Here is a 19451-nt window from a genome sequence, read left to right on the forward strand (position 1 = left end):
TCTCCCCCCCCATCGCGGCGCCCCCCCCTCACCACGCGGTTCCACACGGCTCCTTGCTTGCTCTGCACGTCGGGGGTGAGGCGGATGAACTGGGTCATGACCATGGCGTTTCCCAGTAGGTCCCACAGCCCCGAGCTGGTCGAGCCAACACCTGCGGGACCACACGCACCGTCGGTACTGGAGCACCGGCACCGTGCACCGCTCACCACCCCCCCGCCCCGCTCACCCTGGTAGGGCTTAGACAGCGAGTGCTCGCGCTTGAGGTGCTCCTCAGTCTGCTCGGCGCGAGCCCGGTCGAACCCCAAGGCCAACAGGGCCAGCAGGACCATCGCGGCCCGCCACCCTCCCACAGCCACCATCTTCTCTCCACCGCCCCTCCCCCCGCGCCCATTGGCTGTCCCGAGCAGCTGCACCCGCCCACTGGGGCGTTTGGCAAGGATGGTTGGTGAAGAGGGCTGTCTGTAAGTTGGGAAGGAGGGAGGTGCGCGGGCGGTGGTGGGTAATGTGGTTCTGTGCGCCTGAGGGCGCCTGAGGGCGCCTGAGGCCTGAGGGCGGGACCGGTCCTAGTGCCCCCCGCCCCTCCAGGTCCTAGTGCCCACCCCAGGTTCTAGCGGCCCCCTATCCAGATCCCTGTGCCCCAATCCGATCCCCAACGGGTCCTAGTGCCCCCCTTCTGCTGCCTTCGGGGGCGTGGTTTGAGCGAGTGACCAGTCATACCAGGGGCGTGACCCAGCACGTGCAGTGCAGGGAGGTCTGATCAGTCGTGTGGCTCCCAGAGCAAGGGCGTGGCGTGCTGTACCACGTAAATGGGGGCAGGTGTCCAGGTGAGCAACGTCACAATGTGAGCGTGTAGCTGTGTGATCCTCCTTTGGAGGCGTGTCCTTTTGTATTACGCCTGAAATGGGCGTGGTCTTCCTATTTGATGCCCATGGGGCGTGTCCATAGTCCCGCCCTTATGATGTCATCGCGCCGTGTCCGCCCCCCGCTCGCGCCGGTCCCGCCAGTGCCCAACATGGCGGGCGGCAGCAGCCGCGGGAGTCCTGCTGGAGGCGGCCCCGGGAGCTCCGGTGCCTCCGCGTGGGCCTCGCTGCCTGCAGGGCTCCTCCTGCCGCCGGTCCTCCTCCTCCTTCTCCTGCCGCAGCCCGCCCTCGCCACGCCCGCTCTCGACACCGTAGTGCTGGGGCTGCGGCTGGAAGGCAGCACGAAGCCTCCCGAGCCCGTGGCCGGGGTGGCTCCGGGGCCCATCCGGCTCACGGAGGGCAGCGAGGCCCTGCTCCGGCTCTACGGGCTGGGGCTGGGCCCGGGAGCCGCGGAGCGTGTGGCCTTCGCCGAGCTGAGGCCGGACGCCATCCCGGCCGTGAACGAGACGTGCGGGGAGCGCTCGCAGGACCTGCTGGTGCGGCCCGGCCCCGCCGAGCCCCGAGACACCTCGGTGCTGCTGTGGCTGCGGGTGCTGCCCCTGCGCAAGCACGAGAAGGCCAAGGCCTACGTGCTGTGCTCGCAGCGCCGGCCCGGCCAGCCCTGGCTGCCACACCAGGGTCCCGATGGGCAGGTGGTGGTCCTGGAAGAGAAGAAGTCCCTGCTGCCGCTGTGGCTGCAGGTGACTCTCATCGCCGCTTTGCTGGGGTTGTCCGGGATGTTCAGCGGGCTGAACCTGGGGTTGATGGCGCTCGACCCCATCGAGCTCCGCATTCTGCAGAACTGTGGCTCGGAGAAGGAGCGACGCTATGCCCGCAGGATCAGCCCCATCCGGAAGAAAGGAAACTACCTGCTTTGTTCGCTGCTGTTGGGCAACGTATTGGTCAACACGACCCTCACCATCCTTCTGGATGACCTGACCGGCTCTGGCGTAGGTGCCGTGGTGGCTTCGACCGTGGGGATCGTGATCCTTGGGGAGATTGTTCCCCAGGCGTTGTGCTCCCGGCATGGGCTCGCTGTGGGTGCCAAGACCATTCTAGTGACCAAGTTTTTCATGCTGCTCACGCTTCCCCTGTCCTACCCCATCAGCAGACTGCTGGACTGCATCCTGGGCCAAGAGATCAGCACTGTTTACAACCGGGAGAGGTTCCTGGAGATGCTGAAGGTGACAGAGTCTTTCAACGATCTGGTCAAGGAGGAACTGAACATGATCCAGGGTGCTCTGGAGCTGCGCACCAAGACGGTGGAGGACGTGATGACCCCGTTGCCCAACTGCTTTATGATCAGCAGCGATGCCGTCCTGGACTTCAACACCATGTCTGAGATTATGCAGAGCGGGTACACACGGATCCCTGTCTATGAGGGTGACAGGGCAAACATCATGGACATCCTCTACGTGCAGGACCTGGCCTTCGTGGACCCTGATGACTGCACTGCCCTCAAGACCATCACCAAGTTTTACAACCACCCCGTGCACGTCGTGTTCCATGACACCAAGCTTGATGCCATGCTGGAGGAGTTCAAAAAAGGTAGAGGGGTCGCTGGTTTCTGCCAGCTGGAGGCAGAATTCCAGGGAGTTTTACCCTCCCTGGGGTTCCTCATGGTTTGGGTGGTTGTGATCCTGAGGGATTGAGGCCACCGAAGGATAGGCAGGGGGCCACCAAACTCCAGGAACACTTAGGAAGTGTTTTCTTGCTCCTTGTTTTTAATTATCAACCCTGGAGGCCTTTGGGAAATCTCTCAGCTCCATGGTTTGGGTTTTGCTCCCTCTTTCATGCTCCTCCCTGACTCTGGGAATGGTGAGAGCTCCTAGCCCTGCTCTGCTTCCCACTCACGACATTAGGGCACCAAAAAGTGGGAGCAGCAGGAGGAAGAGTGGGATGAACGCACCAGGCTGGGAAATTGCTCAGCTCCCTGTTTCTGGGCTTGGCTCCCTGGTTGTGATCCTGAGGGGATGAGGCTCCTGGGAGTCCCCAAACCCTGGTGACCCCCCACCTCTCCAGGAGTTTGGAGCTTTGTGGTGCCTCCAGGAATGCTTTCGTAGTGTTTCCTTGCTCCTTGTTTTTGATTATCAGCCCTGGAGGCCTTTGGATAATGTCTGTGGAATCACACTGATTTTGGGCTTGGCTCCCTCTTCCAGGCTCTTCCTGACTATTGGGAATGGTGATGGTTGCTCTCTGCTGGCTCCTATCTCTGCTCTGCCTCCCACTCATAGCATTAGGGCACCAAAAAGTGGGATTGGGAGGATTGGGATGTGAGCTCGCTGTGGGATGAACCCACCAGGCACAGCAAATCTGCCAGGAACGATTTGCCCTCCCCAGCCCTTTCCAGCCGAGGCTGGGACCTCCTTCCCTGCCCAGCTCCTGCATTGGGCCAGGATGGAGGGAAAATCCCAGCTCTGGAGCAGCTGTGCTGGGTGATCCCAGGCCATCCATGACCCCACACACTCCCAAGCTCCTGTTACACTTTCTAGAGCACCAGGAGCAGTGTGAGACCCAGGGGATTTACAGGACATTCCCAGAAGATCATGCATGGATTTGGGCATACGAAATCCCTCCTGGAGCCTGGGTGAGGCTTTGGGAGCTGGCACGTCCAAGCCTGGCTCTCCAGGGCTGTCCCACCCTAGTCCAGCTCCAAAAACCAGGACACGGGAGCAGAATTGCTGCCGGATCTGGAGTTATCCCAGCTCCTGGCAGCGGCTTTCCCTCGTTGGATCCTGATTAAGGGATTTAACCACGTTCCTTCCGGGCTCAAAGCTGTCCATAACACCCAGGGCTCTTATTTTTCCACTGCCGGGTCAAGAGAAGGGAATTTACGGGGCTGGTTTGGAGCTGAGCCCCACAAGCTTCTTGTGGATGCAGCTCCATGGTGAGGATCTGCCTCATTCCCCTGGATCAGGCACGAGAGGTGCATCCAGAGGGAATAATTTACTGGTTGTGCTAATTGTGGGGCTTGGCAGCCAAAACTCTCCCTGTTGTCACAGTCACTGGCCTTGGGGTGACAGTTCCCACATTCGTGTCTGGCCTCTTCCTGACTTTCTCCTCCTGGTGTGAGGCTTTTAAGTGGGGAACTTGCCTATGGAGATAGTCTGGGTGAGCTGGGAATGTCCAGCCTGGAGAAGAGAAGGCTCTAGAGACCTTAGAGCCCCTTCCAGAGCCTAAAGGGACAGGACAAGGTGGGAATTGCTTCCCACTGGAATTTTGGTGGGGTATTGGGAAGGAATTCTTCCCTGTGAGGGTGGTAAGGGGCTGGGATGGAATTCCCAGAGAACTTGTGGCTGCCCCATCCCTAGAAGTGTCCAAGCCTGGTTGGACGGGGCTTGGAGCAACCTGGGATAGTGAAAGGTGTCCCTGCCCATGGCACTGAATGGCCTTTGAGGTTCCTCCCAACCATTCCAGGGTTCCAAGAACACCCCATTGGGAGCTCCCTGTTCCTATGGGAAGCCCCAGAGGGGGTCCCAGTGTTGGTCACTACCTGGTGATGCCCATCCAGGTGCCCTTTGCCTGTGGGTTTGGGCTCCCCAGGCTATGTTTGCTGTATCTGGACCGCTCCCTGTCCCACTCATCCCACAGGGAGCAGCTCCTGACTCACCTGGACCGGCCCCAGTTCCGTCACCTGTCCCCACCATGCCCCACCCAGGCATCAAACAGGGCCATAAAGGGGGTTTAATAACCCAAACAACAGTTTTTGGGCGTTCCCACGCCTTCAGGCACCACCTTTTTCCAGCACTGTGGAAGGAGCATGGCCAGAAGGGGAAGAAAAGGAGATCTGTGTGGTGCCCATCCCTTAAATTCCCCTTTCCCTCAGTAATGAGGGGCCTGTAGCTCTAAAATTAAGTAGTGGAGAGGGTCAGGAAGGGCAGGTTTGGGATAAAGCTGGAGCAGGACACAAGTGGGACACCCCGTGTAGGCCTTGAGAAGGTAAAAGTGCTATTATTTTGGGATGCACTGAATCAGGGAGGGAATGTTGCCCTCTCCAAGCCCCAGTTTCCCCAGGATAAGGATACCATTTTCCATGTGGAAGTAGAAACATCCCAGGAATTTTTCCTGCTGGTTTTGCAGGATTTTGGGACAGAGCAGGAGAAACTCCATTCCATGGAGCAGCTAGGGCAGGGTGATTTCAGTGGTTGGGATTTAGCTGGAATCCTGCTGGAATGGGATGACGGGAGCCCTGAATCTAGGACTTGAAGGTTTTCCTGCCTGGAAGGACCTTACTGCTGCTGGCCAGGGCCCTTGGCTCTGTTCTCTGGGGTATTTTGGCTCTGGGATCGGGTGGACACCAGGTGTCCAGAGCATTTCCTCTGAGATGGGATCAGCTTGGAAGAGCTGCCAAAGAATTTGGGAAAGGAATTCTGGGTGGAACACAATTCCTGGTGGCTGTGGTGGTGGTGACATGGTTGCTCTGGTGTCATCCCATCCCCTGGAATGCCCTTAGCCAATCCCACATCCCAAGGCAGCTCCCAGGTGCTTCAGCTTGGAAGGCACCTCAGTCCCAGCCTTAATTACCATCCTGGGCTTAATTACCTTGGGAGCCAAGCCCAGCCCAAGGGCTTGTTTAGATTTGAACTGGTTTAGGTTTTAACTGGTTTAATATTTAGGTTTTAATTGGTTTATTGTTAGATTTGAATTGGTTTATTGCTCTGGGGAGGGAAGGGCCGGGCCCAGGGACATCCCAGGGTGTTGGGGTGTCTCGCATTCCAACATCTCTATGTATCCATAGGGAAATCCCACCTGGCCATTGTGCAGAAGGTGAACAACGAGGGGGAGGGGGATCCCTTCTACGAGGTTCTGGGGCTGGTGACCCTGGAGGATGTGATTGAGGAGATCATCAAGTCCGAGATCCTGGATGAGTCTGACACCTACAGTAGGTATTGGGGCTCCCCCCTTTCCCATCATACTGTCCTTCCATGGGGAGATCCTGTCCCCCAGTGGGCTGCTCCTGTCCCCCCATGGGCTGTTCCCACCCACCCTGGACCGATCCTCCCTCCACCCCGTGCCAGGGGTCCTGCCAGCCCCCCCAGAGCTGACTCCTGCCCCCCACAGTCGACAACCGCAGCCGGAAGCGTGTGACCAACCAGAAGAACAGGAGGGACTTCTCAGCCTTCAAGGACCCCGTCAGCGAGCAAAAGGTCAAGGTATCCCCTCAGCTCCTCTTGGCTGCCCACAGGTTCCTCCTGACTGGTGAGTTTTGGGAACGGGGAGCTCCCTGTGAGGGAGGGAAACCCACAATGGAGCGGGATGGGCTTGGTGTGTGCCCGTATCCCTCATGCCAGCTCCAGCCCTGGAGACTCAAGGAGTTGCTCCAACCATCTCATGGAGAAATGATGGGTCTTGTCCTGCTTTCCTTCACTCTGCCTCCCCCTCGCCCAAAATGGGAAGGGATGAGGTTTGGGAATGCCAGACCTGCCTCTGACAGGGCCCTGTCCCTCTGGGATGATCTGGGTGGGGACCTTCAGCATGATCCTATTCCCAAGGCTGGGGACCTCTAGGATGATCCTGTCCCAAGGGAATAATGCCCTTGCTGGGGTCCTGGAGCTGGATCCATGGGTTTTCCCAAAGGGAGCTGTTGATGGAGCCCTTCCCGTCCCAGGCACCATCCCAGGGGATGGGGAGGTTGCACCTACTGCTGGAAGGACAAAACCATGTGTGACTCCTTTTCTTTCTCCCAGAGGTGCCACTTTTCAGCCCCACCCTCATGTCAGAGAAGATCCTGCTGCGGCTCCTTGGGTATTCTGATGTCATCCAGGAGCTTAAGTTCAACGAGGAGGACAAGAAATCCCCCCAGCACTACCTCTACTGCAAGAACAAGCCTGCTGACTACTTCATCCTCATCCTGCAGGTTTGGCAGGTTCCTGGGGGCCTCCATTCCCCTGGGAATGCTGTGGGGAGAGGAGGGGTCTCATCCCTAAGGATGTGGATTATGGAATGTCTCCCCTGGCAGGGCAAGGTGGAGGTGGAGGCTGGCAGGGAGTGCATGAAGTTTGAGGCAGGACCGTTTACCTACTACGGGGTGATGGCCCTCAGCCCCCCTCCTGGATCTGGTAAGACCCCCCTGATCCCTCAGGATGCTCCCTAAGATAGGGCTTGCAGGTAGAAGATGCCGGAGGCTCTGAGCCCCGTTGGTGTCCCCTGGGTTGGGCAGCGTGTCCACAGGAACACCTGGGCTGAATCCCACTACCCAGCTTTGGGGTCCTTGAGTAGCCACACATGGAGCCTCGTAGATAGGGTGGGCTCCTGCACCACCTTGGGATGCCCTGGGACAGGTGTGGGATGCCCTGGGATGTAGGTCCTGGCCCTTGTGACTGGGCTGAGCTCCAAGCCCCCTCCCCAGTGCTCCATAGTCTCTTCCCAGTTCCAGGGGCTCTGGGGTCTCACCCCACCCCTCTGATCCCCCAGAATTTCGGTCCCCATCTCGTGGAAGCGGCCTGGCCCGCTCGGCCTCCCTGAGCAACCACGAGCGCTCCGAGTCCATGTCATCGGCTGTGAGTGGCAGCACCAACCAGCTCAGCGGGACTGGGAACCAGTACGTGGCTGATTTCAGCCTCCGGGCACTGACAGACCTCCAGTTCGTCAAGGTGGGCAGGAGTGGGGACAAGGGAACACTGGGGACAGGGAAACACTGGGAAGGGGGACAGGGAAACACTGGGAAGGGGGACAGGGAACACTGGGAGTGGGGACAGGAGAACACTGGGAATGGGGACAGAACACTGGGAATGGGGACAAGGAAACATCAGAGATAGAGATGGGGACAGGGAAACACTAGGACCAGCAAAGCATCAGGAGTGGGGACAGAGAAACAGCGGGAATGGGGACAGGGAAACAGCGGGAATGGGGACAGGGAAACACCGGGAATGGGGACAGGGAAACACTGGGAATGGGGACAGGGAAACACTGGGAACGGGGACAGGGAAACACCAGGAATCCCTCCCTCATCCCTGTTTTTCCCCTGCCCAGATCACGCGCCAGGAATACCTGAATGGCCTCACGGCCTCCCGCATGGACAGTTGTCCCCAGTCCCCTGACAGCAACAGCAACTCCCCCAGACCAGGCCCCGACAATCCAGAGAGACCGGAGCCTTCGGCCCCTGCAGACGAGACCACGAGCCTCCTGAACGACAGGAACTGCCAGGGCCGCCGGAGCAACCACAGTTCCATGGAGAACAACAATGTCTGACCCCGGCCAGCGCCGGCGCGCTCTGGAGGGCCCAGGGCGTGCTCGGTGCAGGGACCTCCATCCCGGCAGGATTTGGCTGCCACTGGAATATGAGCCAGGAGGAGTGACAACAGCACAGTGAAGAATGGAGGAGCTGGAATTTGCTGCTGTTTCCAGGCTGGCTCGTTTTTTTTGGGATTGATTGGAGCAGTGGCGGAGGTGGCACCAAAGGCACCGCCCACACAGCTCAGGGACGTTGGGGTCTTGTTTGCCACGGTAGGACCCTGGAGATGGATGTCCCTGCCCTTTGGGATCCTCGGAATGGACATTCTGGCCCTTCAAGACCCTTGGGATGGATGGGCTGGTCCTTTGGGATCCTCGGGATGGATGTCCTGGCCCTTTCAGATCCATGGGATGGGTGTCCTGACCCTTTCAGACCCCCTGGATGGACATCCCACCCCCTCAGGGCTCCTGCACTACACTGGGACCCATGGGATGGATGTTCCCTTTCCTACACCAGCCTGTAATGGGGGTTCTGGGCCCTCAGCTCTCCTACACCACGGTGGGACCGTGGGATGGGCATCCCAGCCCTTTGGGATCCCCTGGGATGGGAATCTCGGTCCCTCAGGGCTCCTACACCAGCCTGGGATGGGGGTCCCAATCCCACACCATTTTGGGGGGTCCCAGGATGGAAATCTCAGCCCCTTGGGGTCTCCTACACCACTGTGGTACCCTCAGGATGGGCATCCCAGATCCCTCAGGACTTCTACACCCTTCTGGGATGGGTGTCCCGAGCCCTTGGGACTCCTACACCACGTTGGGACCCTCGAGATTGGGGTCCCAGCCCCTCAGACCCCCCCAGGATGGGAGTTCCTGCCCCTCTGGGGTGTTTTTGGTATCAGGGACTTGTTGTACTGATTGTACTGCAGCCCCTCCCCATTCCCAACCCCCTTTCCTGCTGGCCGGGGACACGGGGATGGGCTTGGATCTCCCTGGGACCTCCCCCGGCGGGGTTTCGGTGCCTTCCCCCCACCATAGGGGGTCTCGGGGAAGGAGGACAGGGATTGGTACAGGGGTGGAGGGGAGGGGAGTGGAGGGGGTGCACCAGGATCCCAGTTTTGGGGTTTTTTTGGGGGTGACACAGTGCTAGTGACCAAAGTTGTACAGGCAGGAGGGGGTCGTGTGTCCCCCCCTGGCACTGGGGGACCCCCAAAGCCATCGGGACCCCCCTCCCTCGGGGTTTATTCCCAATTTTGGGAAAGGGGGAGACCCCCCACTAAAAAAAGCACAAGTTCCCTGGTTTGAACTCTGTAAGTTATTGGGAGAAGGTTAATTAATTATTTTTGTTAATCATGTCTCGACGATCAGTTCCTAGAGGTCCTTCTGCAGGGACATTTTTAGAGAGAATAATAATAATTAATAATAATAATAATGATAATTAATAATAATAAGCCAGGACAAAAAAAACCCTTTTTTTTTAATTAAATCTTCCTCTATGCAAACCCCTAACCCCTCCCCTGGGAATTCCTATTTATTGTTCAGGTTTGATTTGTATGTTTGGGGAGGGAAGGGCCCAGTGGGGGGGAGGGGAGACGCCAGGGTCTACCCCTCCCCAGTCCTCCCCTGCCCCCTCGTGGTTGTGAAACAACCGTGGGATTTTATTTCCTGGGCGTTTTTTGAGGGATTTTTTGCCAGATGGGTAATAAAAGTCTATATCTGTACGTGGGTCTCTGCTGTGGTTCACAGGGGTTGGGGTGCCTGGTGATTCAGGGAGGGAATCCCAGGTGTGGCACCCAGCACTGCCCAAGCCCTGGAAGTGTTCAAGGCCAGGTTGGATTGAGCTTGGAGCAACCTCATCTAGTGGAAGGTGTACCTGCCTGTGGCAGGGGGTGGGACTGGATGGGCTCTAAGGTCTCTTCCAACCCATACCATTTGAGGATTCCATGAAGTCCCACCTAGGCACCCACAAAGGTGGAGACTTTACTCTGAGGTCAGGGAGGAAAAGGTGCTGCTGGAGATCCTGGATAAGCGGGATCAGTGCCCAACCACTTAAGGACAAGGTTCCATCCGTGGTCCTCCTGCCCCTGCCTCCCCCCACAGTGAGATGTGGATCCCCCCCGGAATCCCCTGAGCAGCTTCTGTTCCCTCCCAGCCACCCCAGGGGGAAGCACCAAAGCCCTCCCACCTCCTGTGGAATTTACTGTTCCAACAAACTGTTTTCTACACTTTTAGTGGGTTTTTTTAGGAAACAAAGTCACTGGAAGGCGTGAGGGGTGTCTGCACCTCCATCCTGGTATGACTCCCCCTACGCTGGCCCCTGGAACAGGTGACAAGGGGACAGAGTCGGTGCCACGGGCTGTGTTTGTCCATTGGAGATGCCTCCAGAGGTCCCACAGGAGTGGCTCCAGGTGTCCTGTGTCCCTTCAGGTGTCCAGCAGGTCCCACACATCCGGGTGGGCCCCATCCCGTGGGAGGCGGCTCCTGAAATCCTGGAGTGTGGCCAGAGATGGGCAGAGCCGCAGGAGGAGTGCACAGAGCTCACGGTGTCCCTGCTCCGCTGCCTGAGAGGGCACTCGTGTGATCCCCAGAGGGACAGAGAGACAGCCCCCCGAGCCACCCACCCACCTTGGGTGAGAAAGGGGACTCCCTTGAGGGGGAGAGGGGACACCAGGGCCCCCACCTTCTGCAGGTGGAACACTCCCCTGCCCCCCAACCACCTTGTGCAGGTCATGCCATGGGAGGGGAGACCCTGGGCCCTCACCCACTTTGTGTGAGAGAGGGGACCCCCTGTATCGCCCCCCACCTTGTGCAGGGATTCTCTCTCGGTGCAACCCCTAGCTTGTTCAAGAGGTCCCTCCCCTCGTGTCCCCCCGCCAACCTTGTGCAGTGCCAGGACAGGGGGACCCTCTTTGCCCCTCTCCCACCCTGTGCAGGAGGTCCCTACATCCTGTAATCCCTCCACCTTGTTCAGTGCCAAGGACAGAGGGTCCCCCCATGCCCCCCACCTTGTGTAGGGGGGTCCGCCCGTCGCCGTCGGTGGCCGCGGGGTCGGCCCCGTGCTGGAGCAGGAGGCGGCTCACGGCGAGGTGGCCGCAATAGCAGGCGCGGTGCAGGGGGGTGGCCCCGCCGGGTGTCCGGGCGTCGCAGGGAGCCCCCCGCTCCAGCAGCATTCGACATATCCCCAGGTGGCCATTACGGCTGGCGTAGTGCTGAGGGGGGAGGGGGGGAAGAGAGTAGGCAGGTGGGCCAGGATCCCCGGGCTCCCCATACGGGGGTACCCGCGAGGTTGAGACCCCCGGGACCCCCTCGTGCCCACCGTACCAGGGGCCGTGTGCCCCCCCATGTCGTGGCCCCGCAAGCCGTGTACCCCCCAGGACCGTCAGAGCCCCGTACCAGTGCCGTGTACCCCGCCCGGTCGGGCTCTCCGGGGTCCCCGCGCCGCTCCAGCAGCCGCAGCAGCCGCGGTTCGTCTCCGTCCCGCGCGGCCGCCCAGATCCCTGCGGGCAGTGGGGCCAGGTCAGGCCGGGACCGACCTACGGGGCTGCCCTAGGGCCACCGGTACCGGGTACCCCTGCCCAGAGCCCCCCCCGTACGCTCCCGGTACCGGCACCTCCACCCATCCCGTCGGCACCCCCGGAGCCCCCCAGCACCCCCGGAGCCCCCCGGAACCCCCGGAGCCCCCCGGACCCCGCTCGAAGTCCATCTCGGACAGGCTCTGGTGTACGCTGGGAACGGCCACCGGCCCCGGGCAGCAAGAACCGGGCATCGCGCCCTGCCCTGGGCAGGACGGACCAGGTGGAGAGCGGCGACCCCCGGCCATGTCCCCGGGGGGACCGGAGGGACCGGGGGACGGCTGGGCCGAAGACGGAGAGTGACGAAAGGGCCGAAGATTGACGGCAAAGGGCGAAGTAAGACGGAAAGGGCCGAGGGAAAGCGGAAAGGGCCGAAGATTGACGACAAATGGCGAAGTAAGACGGAAAGCGCCGAATGCAGCCCAGCGGCCCCGCCCCCGAGGCAAAGCCCCCTCCCCCGCAGTGCCCCGGAGCCGCCGCCAGAGGGCGTCCGCGCCCGCCCTGTGCTGAGCAGCCACTCCCGCCCCCACGGGGCCTCCAAGCCCCCCCTTAGGGAGGGTCCGCCTACCCCCTCCTCCATGGGGGACCCAGGGGTCACCCCCTCCGTGCTATGGGGGCCTAAGGACCACTCACACACATTTATGAGGTCCCCAGGCTTCTCCTGTCCCAGCTGTGAGGTCCCCAAGCTTCACCCCTCCACTCAGCAATTGGGATCTCGAGTCCCTCCCCCCAGTTATGGGAGTGTCAGGGCTCCCCTCCCCACTATGGGGATCCCAAGGGTCACCCCTTCCTACTTTAGGTGGCATAGGAATCACCCAACACACACTTGGGAGGTCCCCAGACCTCTCCTCTCCTGGCTCTGGGATCCCAAACCCCATCCTCCCCTCAGCAGTGGGAGTCTCAGAGCCCCCAGTCCTCACCCTCCCACCCCAGGGGGCTCAGGGACCCCCAGCCCCACTTCCCACGCCCTGGTGCCACCCCTGGCCCCGTTCCCAAGCCCTCTCCCCCCACCCCCCGCTCCTCAGCATCCTGGTCCTGCTTCCGTCTAGTTTCCCAGCAGAGCCTCCCCGGGGACCCCCCTCCGCGCTGACTCCCCCGCATCCGGGGAGGGGGGGCACGGGCAGCCACGGCCCCCCCGCCTGGGAACGGCACCACGATGCCCTTTTATAGCCCTTTTATGAGCCTTTTTCCATGAGCTCAGCACCCGGGGGGGTGGCCAGCATCCCCCCCAGCACCGGCCACGGCCCCTGCGGGTGTCACTTTTCAGAGAGAATTCAAATTTTCAACTCCTTTTATTATTAATATAAAAATACTCACGTATTTACAGCAAATAAATATATTTCAGTAACAAATAAATTACACTGGGAGGGTTATACAAAAGGGGAGGGGTCCGTGCAAAGGGGGCAGGCGGAGGGTTGGGAGGTGATGTACAGCCAGGGTTGGGGGGGAAGCAGAGCCCTGGGAGGTGGGACAGTGGGGTGGGGGCAATAGAAAAGTTCTCAGGAAGAAAAACTCGATCGGTTCAGAAATCAGCCCAAAAAACATCCTGGGGCCACCGGGAAGTGGGCCCGGGGAGGCGGGGGTCCCCAAGGTCTGTCCCTCGTGGGGGACATGGTACCGAAGGTGGGGGCAGTGACCAGGGCAGCTCCGGGGCCCAAGATGGGCACTGGGACCTCAAATGTGACAACCCGAGGTGGATGTCAGGGTGACACTTCTGTCCCCAAGGTGGTGTCAGGATAGGAATCCCATTGCCAGGGCAGGTACCAGGTGACAATCCTGTCCCCAAGGCAGTTACGGACTCCAGGGTGACACTCCTGTCCCCAAAGGTGGGTGCCAGTGCCCGAAATGTGTGATATAGTCCTGGTGCCATTGCCCCAAGGTGGGTGGCGCCACTGGGGTGCCAGTCCTGTTCCCAAAGCAGGTACTGGTGCCCTAAACATGTGACACAGGGCCAGAGCCACAGTCCCAAGACAGGTGGCAATCCTGTCCCCAAAGTGGGGGACTGGCACCAGGGTGACACTCCTGTCCCCAAGGTGGGTGCCAGTGCCCGTGTGTCAGTACCTAACATAGGTACTGGCACTGGGCTGACAATCCTGTCCCCAAGGTGGGTGCTGGCACCAGGGTGACAATCCTGTCCCCAAAATGGGTATCAGGGTGACAACCCTGTCCCCAAGGCGAGTACCCGTGCCATCATATCAGTTCCCAAGGTGGATACTGGCACTGAGGCAACAATCCTGTCCCCAGGGCAGGTGCCAGCACCCACCCCCCAGCCCCAAATTGGGTGCCGGTGCCAGTCCCTAGGCCAGGGTGCCCACCCTGGGGTCTGGGGCGGGGCCCTGAGGTAGATGGTGCCATTCCCTCCAGCTCAGACTGACGACTCCTCAGGGTTGGAGTCAGGTAGGGGCTGGCGCTGCTGCAGCTTCCGCCGCAGCTCCTCAGCCAGGTCAGCACAGGGTGGGCGTTCCTCGGCGCCCAGCGCCAACCGGATGTACCCGTTGGATGAGGAGCCACGCAGGGGGCCCAGGTGGATGCGGGTGGGTGAGTGCAGGGGCTGCCCAGGGATGGCAGCGGGCGGCGAGGTGGCGGTGCCAGGGCCGCCATTGCGACAGGTGGCATGGCCAGGCACGATCTTCAGGGACCCATCTGAGTAGTAATAGCTGGAGGGGTCCCAGAGCTTCTCGTCCGAGTCGGAGGTGGCGCTGGACACGAAGCGGGGGCTGGGCGGTTCCTTGGGCAGCTCAATGGGGTACACCAGGGTGCTCTCGATGGCCTTGGTGCCCTTGCCCAGCTCCTCACGCAGGCGCCGCCACAGCGAGAGTACGGCAAGCAGCAGTACGAGGCACAGGGCACCCAGGCACACAGCCAGCACCCACACCACACCCAGGCTCTCCAGAGGCGCCCGTGCCTCTAGCAGCACCCTGGGCCCCGCCAGCACAGCCACCCGGTACTCCTGGGCACCCAGGGGGGCCCCCTGCTCCTCGGCCAGGCAACGGTATGTGCCACTGTGCTGGGCACCGGCGCCCGGCACCACCAGCGCCCGCAGCCGTGTGTCGCTCAGTACCAGCGCCTGCTCGGCTGGCAGCGCACGACCCTCAAATGTCCACTGTGCCCGCGCCAGGTTGGAGCCCAGGCGGCACGTCAGCACCAGGTCGGTGCCTGCCACCACCGTCACGTTCTTGGGGGTGAGTGGCCCTGTAGGGAGAGAGGGGGGTCAGGAGGAAGTGGGGGGAAGGGGAATGGGGATCCATGTGGCTCACGGCGGGCTCACCTTGTTTGGCTGCCTGAGGGACGGAGCAGGCACCAGTGTCGGAGCTCAGGACGTCCTGCACCAGGTGGGACCTTGTGGGAGGAGGGAGTGCAGTGAGGGGGGGTCCTTGTAGGGTGTCGCCCCCTTCCAGGGGAGCCCCATACACACAGAATCACAGAATATCCTGAGTTGGGAAGGACCCACAAGGATGAGTCCAGCTCCTGGCTCTGCACAGGACACCCCCAGAAGTCCCCCTCAGTCCCCAAATCCCAACACCTGAGAGTGCTGTCTAAACATTCCCCAACTTCTAAAATTACGGAATATTGGAAGGGACCCACAAGGATCATCCAGTCCAATGCCTGGCCCTGCACAGGACACCCCAAAATCCACCCTGTCCCTGACAGCGTTGTCCAAACACTCCTTGAGCTCTGGCAGCCTTGGGGCTGTGACCACTGCCCTGGGGAGCCTGTTCAGTGCCCAACTGCCATCTAGAGTAAGAGCCTTTTCCCAATATCTGACCTAAACCTCCCCTGGCACAGTTCTAGCTGTTCCAGGGTCCTGTCACTGGTCACAGAGATGGAGCTGCCCCTCCAGTTCCTCCCATGAGAAAGTTTTGGATGAGAGATCCCCCAGCCCATCCCGTACCCATTCTGCCCATCAATCCAGACACAGGCGCTGCCATTCCGGCTCCAGGCGCAGTAGGGATCCCGTGCCAGGACACAGTCTGTGCACGACTGGTACCGCCCACAGTCGGCCAGGGGTAGCTGGGCCACCTGGAAACGGGAGCCGGCGAAGAGCAGCTTCTACGAGGGCAGGGAAAAGGGCTGAGGTGACCCCACTCCAAGGTGCCCCCATGGTGCCACCCCTGGGGTGAGGTGACCCCACCCTGAGGTGTCCCCGCAGTGCCACCCCTGGGCTGAGATGACCCTGCCCCAAGGTGCCCCACGGTGCCACCCCTGGCCCTGCAGCCCCACTCACCTTCCTCCCAGCCAGCACCAGGCTCTCCACAGGCTGTGCCGGCTCGAACACCTGCAGCTCCTCCACCAGGTGGATGGAAGTGCCCAAATCCAGCGCCTTGTGCACCCACCCGTTGCCTGCGAGCAGGGCAGGTGCTCAGGGCTGTGCCATAGCATGGACCGTCCCCTCCATGCCCTCCCAATTGCCCCAGGTACCTGTGCCGATGAAAAGCACTTCATAGATGGTGCCATCCAGCCCAGCCACGCGATCCACAACCAGCTGGGTAAAGTTGGAGTCCTTCTTGAGCAACAGTGGGCGCCCACGCTGCGGCCGCACTGGCTCGTCCATCAGTGGGTGCTTCTTGGCAAAGTTCAGAGTGTTGTCGGGCAGCTCCAGGGAGCTGGCAAAGCCGTTCTGCCGGTGCCAGTCCGTGATGCACTGCAGGGAGGGCACAGGGGCACTGTCAGGAGCGGGAGGGATCCCAAACCCTCTTAGGAGGGCACTGATGGCCCTCAGCCACATGGATGGATCCCACCCCTCCCCCTCAGTCCCCAGTGCCCACTCACCGCTCCGGGCCGGGGGCTGGGCACCTCATCCGAGTAGCGGCCCCACCTCTGCGCCTGCTCCCGGTATTCCTTGTAGGGCCCCTCAAATGCCTTCTTCACCTCCAGGATGTGGTACCGGCAGATGGCCGAGACATCCACGTCCCCCCTGCAGGCACAGGAGGGTTTGGGGCAGGAACCCTCCCTTCTGGGGATCCCTGGCATGCCACATTCCCCTGAACTCACCAGTGGGCCTGGAACACCCCAAAGAAGGTGGTTTCCTGCCACTCAGCCCCAGGCAGGGTGAACACAGCCTGGAGCCGGTTGAAGTGGAGCTGCTGCTCCGGGGCTGAGCACACCAAACGGGCCTTCAAGAATGTCGTCCACTTCTTCTGGAGTGTCCGGGCACCGCCCACATCCCCCTGTGCACAGGGAAAAGGCCACAGTCACTGCATGGCACAGCCACCACAGTGACACCAAACTGGTTACAAAGGGTCTGTGCAGGATGGGGGAAGGTGTTGGACAATTAACTTCAGTACAACAGTATTTGATCAGTGATTAATAGTCTCATGCCAGCTATTGCTGCCTTATATCAGTGATTAGTCTGAAAATGTCTTTGTTTTGGGAACAAGGGTTGTGTGTCAGAGCAAAAACTAATTAGAGAAGGGGCACCATGACCTGACCATGTATTTGAGACGGAGAAGAGATTCACCAGAAGATCCAGAACCATCAAAGGGAAAACTGGGGAATGGGATGTTCCCAAACGACCACCAAAGACTCTCAAAAGACCCTTACTCATATCCAAATAAATCCATGGAAATAATTAGCAGATTATTCAGGAAACATAATGAATGTGTCACACAACCCATCCCCTGCTGTAGTGGGTGCTGGGGGTGCATTTGGGTGCACCCAACAAAGGAACATCAGCTTTCCAACCCAAAAAACCGCTTGGAGAGTTCCTATCCCGATTTTTGGTGTCCCTGTGGTGTCCCCTCCATACCTTGCACACCCTGGCCACCCGGGCCACCACCTGCTCGGCATAGCAGTCATACTCCACTGCACGCTCGCTGAAGAAGAAATACACCTTGTCGTCATCGCCAGTGCTGCTGCCCGAGCTCTCCTGCACAAATGCCGAGGCCACGAAGTGGGGCTCTGGGGAAACATGGGGTGACACCATGTGAGGGTGGGGGAGTCACAGAATGTGCTCAGTTGGAAGAGACCCACAAGGATCATCGAGTCCAACTTCTGGCCCTGCGCAGGCCCATTCCAAAGAGTCACACCCTGTGTCCCAGAGTATCATCCAAATGCTCCTTGAGCTCTGGCAGCCTTGGTGCTGTGCCCACTGCCTGGGGAGCCTGTTCAGTGTCCAATCACCCTCTGGGGAAAGAACCTCTTTCTAATATCCAACCTAAACCCTCCCCTGACACAACTTCAGGCCATTTCCTGGGGTCCTGTCTCTGGTTCCCACAGAGCAGAGCTCAGCGTTTGCTCCTCCTGTGCCCCTCCCCTGGAAGCTTTAACTGCAGTGAGGTCTCCCCTCGATCTTCTCTTCTCCAGTTGAACAGACCAAATGCCCTTAGCATCCTCACATGGTTTCCCCTCAAGGCTCTTCTCCATCTTCATTGCCTCCTTTGGACACTCTCTAATGGCTCAATATCTTCCTTATATTGTGGTACCCCAAACTGCCCCGATATTGCAGGTGAGGCCATCACAGGTCAGAGCCGAGTGGGACAATCCCCTCCCTCGCCTGGCCAGCAATGCTGGGCCTGATGTCCCCAGGACATGGTTGACCCCACTGTCCCTGTGTGTCCCCCATCCCTACCATTGAGCCAGGAGGTGAGATACTCCGTCTTCATAGAGTAGTGCGGGCCCAGGTTGCGCAAGATGACAGGCTCCGTGCCCAGGAAGTTGTTGAAGGTGGCTGAGTAGAGCTCCCCATCTGTGAGGGAGGAGTATTAAGGGGGTGGGGGGCACGGTGGGCACCCCTCTGAGCCCAGTAGGTGCCCAGTGGTGCTACTTACCCACGATGAGGCCAGTGTGCCCCTTGGTGGGGTCATAGGGACACTTCCCTTTGCCATCCTCAAATGCCACTTGGTCCAGGGTGAAGCCGGACAGTTCCTGGGGAGCACAGGAGTGGGTGGGGGTCCCGACCGCCTGCTCAGTTCATGTCACCCAATGCCCAAACATTATTGTCATATCCCAGGCACAGGATATGACCCCAGATGAACCTCCTGGATACAGTGACATCCCTGGATGACCCTTCTGTGGACAGGGACATCCCAACAACACTCCAAGGGCAGAGAAGACACCCCCAATCTTCCCCCCGCATGAGCACAAGACACTCCCCTGCCCACAAGGAAGTGAATATCACCCCTGTGGACAGGGACACGCCCCAGATGACCCTTCTGGGTACGCCAGAGGACATGCCAACAACACTCCAAGGCCATAGGAGACCCTCCCCAAACCCACCTCACGGGCAAAAGACACCCCCATGCCCACAGGGGCACCCCTGAATGCCACCCCTGGGGATAGGGACACCCCTCATAAATGCTCTTGGGCCTCATCCTGGGGTACAGGGGGGCACTGGGGCCCCACCAGATGTTGGGCCCACCCCACTCACAATGTAGGTGCACTTGGGCTGGAAGGCATAGGTGCCGCAGGCGTAGAGGTGGGAGCTATTGTAGCTCTGCAGGAACCGCACGTAGTTGAAGCAGTCGGTCTGGGGGGGTGACAGAGGGAACATTAATGGGGTGTCCACAAAGGGGGAGCCCTCCCAGGGTGCCCCAAGCCCCCCTACTGCACCCACAGCACCCACCTGGTTGTTCTTGCCCTTCTGCACACACTCAGCCTTCTTCTCCACCGGGGCTTCCCAGGAGATCTGGGGGCACAGAACGTGTGAGGGGGGTAGAATCTCCCCCCAAAACCTCCCCTCGTTCTGGGGGTTCCGGGGCCTCACCGCTGCCTTCAGCTCCACAGTGCCGGTGGCCAGGGCGAACAGGGCCTCCCGAGCCCCCACGTAGAGCAGCCCCTCAGCCTCGTCCAGTGTCAGCGTCAGGTAATGTGA

The 19451-nt window shown here is 60.2% G+C and overlaps 4 protein-coding genes across 5 annotated transcripts in view; 1 reads left to right on the forward strand and 3 right to left on the reverse strand.

Moving 5' to 3' along the window:
* Positions 1-387, reverse strand: part of LMAN2L (lectin, mannose binding 2 like) — a 6844-nt gene extending 6457 nt beyond the window's left edge. The window contains exons 1-2 of one of the 2 annotated variants that reach the window (XM_027906629.1): positions 227-387; positions 17-151 (exon numbers count right to left, since the gene is read on the reverse strand). In XM_027906629.1, the coding sequence (XP_027762430.1) occupies positions 17-151; positions 227-359 (268 nt within the window). In that variant the 5' untranslated portion in view covers positions 360-387. The remainder of the gene's footprint in view (positions 1-16; positions 152-226) is intronic. The other variant, XM_027906630.1, reaches the window with a different exon arrangement.
* Positions 388-1004: 617 nt separating this feature from the next.
* On the forward strand, positions 1005-9069 carry CNNM4 (cyclin and CBS domain divalent metal cation transport mediator 4). The gene is made up of 7 exons (XM_027906623.1): positions 1005-2447; positions 5638-5781; positions 5961-6098; positions 6587-6756; positions 6859-6958; positions 7314-7492; positions 7872-9069. Exons 1-7 carry the CDS (start codon positions 1013-1015, stop codon positions 8088-8090), a joined length of 2385 nt encoding a protein of 794 aa, XP_027762424.1. The 5' UTR covers positions 1005-1012; the 3' UTR covers positions 8091-9069.
* Positions 9070-9531: 462 nt separating this feature from the next.
* On the reverse strand, positions 9532-11964 carry ANKRD39 (ankyrin repeat domain 39). Its single transcript, XM_027906631.1, has 4 exons — positions 11757-11964; positions 11463-11566; positions 11075-11278; positions 9532-10630 (listed from the first exon to the last, which is right to left on the reverse strand). The coding sequence occupies exons 1-4, from the start codon at positions 11887-11889 to the stop codon at positions 10493-10495; spliced, it is 579 nt and encodes a 192-aa protein (XP_027762432.1). The 5' UTR covers positions 11890-11964; the 3' UTR covers positions 9532-10492.
* A 1690-nt stretch (positions 11965-13654) lies between these two features.
* Positions 13655-19448, reverse strand: SEMA4C (semaphorin 4C; the record flags this gene model as incomplete). Its single annotated transcript, XM_027906613.1, has 13 exons — positions 13655-14833; positions 14910-14980; positions 15534-15691; positions 15867-15982; positions 16061-16283; positions 16412-16556; positions 16634-16809; positions 17388-17539; positions 18210-18326; positions 18409-18505; positions 19008-19106; positions 19203-19265; positions 19344-19448. Coding segments are annotated over 13 exons (2349 nt in total), but the record flags the coding sequence as incomplete, so codon positions are not given.
* Positions 19449-19451: the final 3 nt, after the last annotated feature.

This window comes from Empidonax traillii, unplaced genomic scaffold (genome assembly GCF_003031625.1).
Source record: "Empidonax traillii isolate 1590-97213 ecotype Southwest subspecies unplaced genomic scaffold, ASM303162v1 scaffold1329:size129758, whole genome shotgun sequence".
Lineage (NCBI taxonomy): Eukaryota > Metazoa > Chordata > Aves > Passeriformes > Tyrannidae > Empidonax > Empidonax traillii.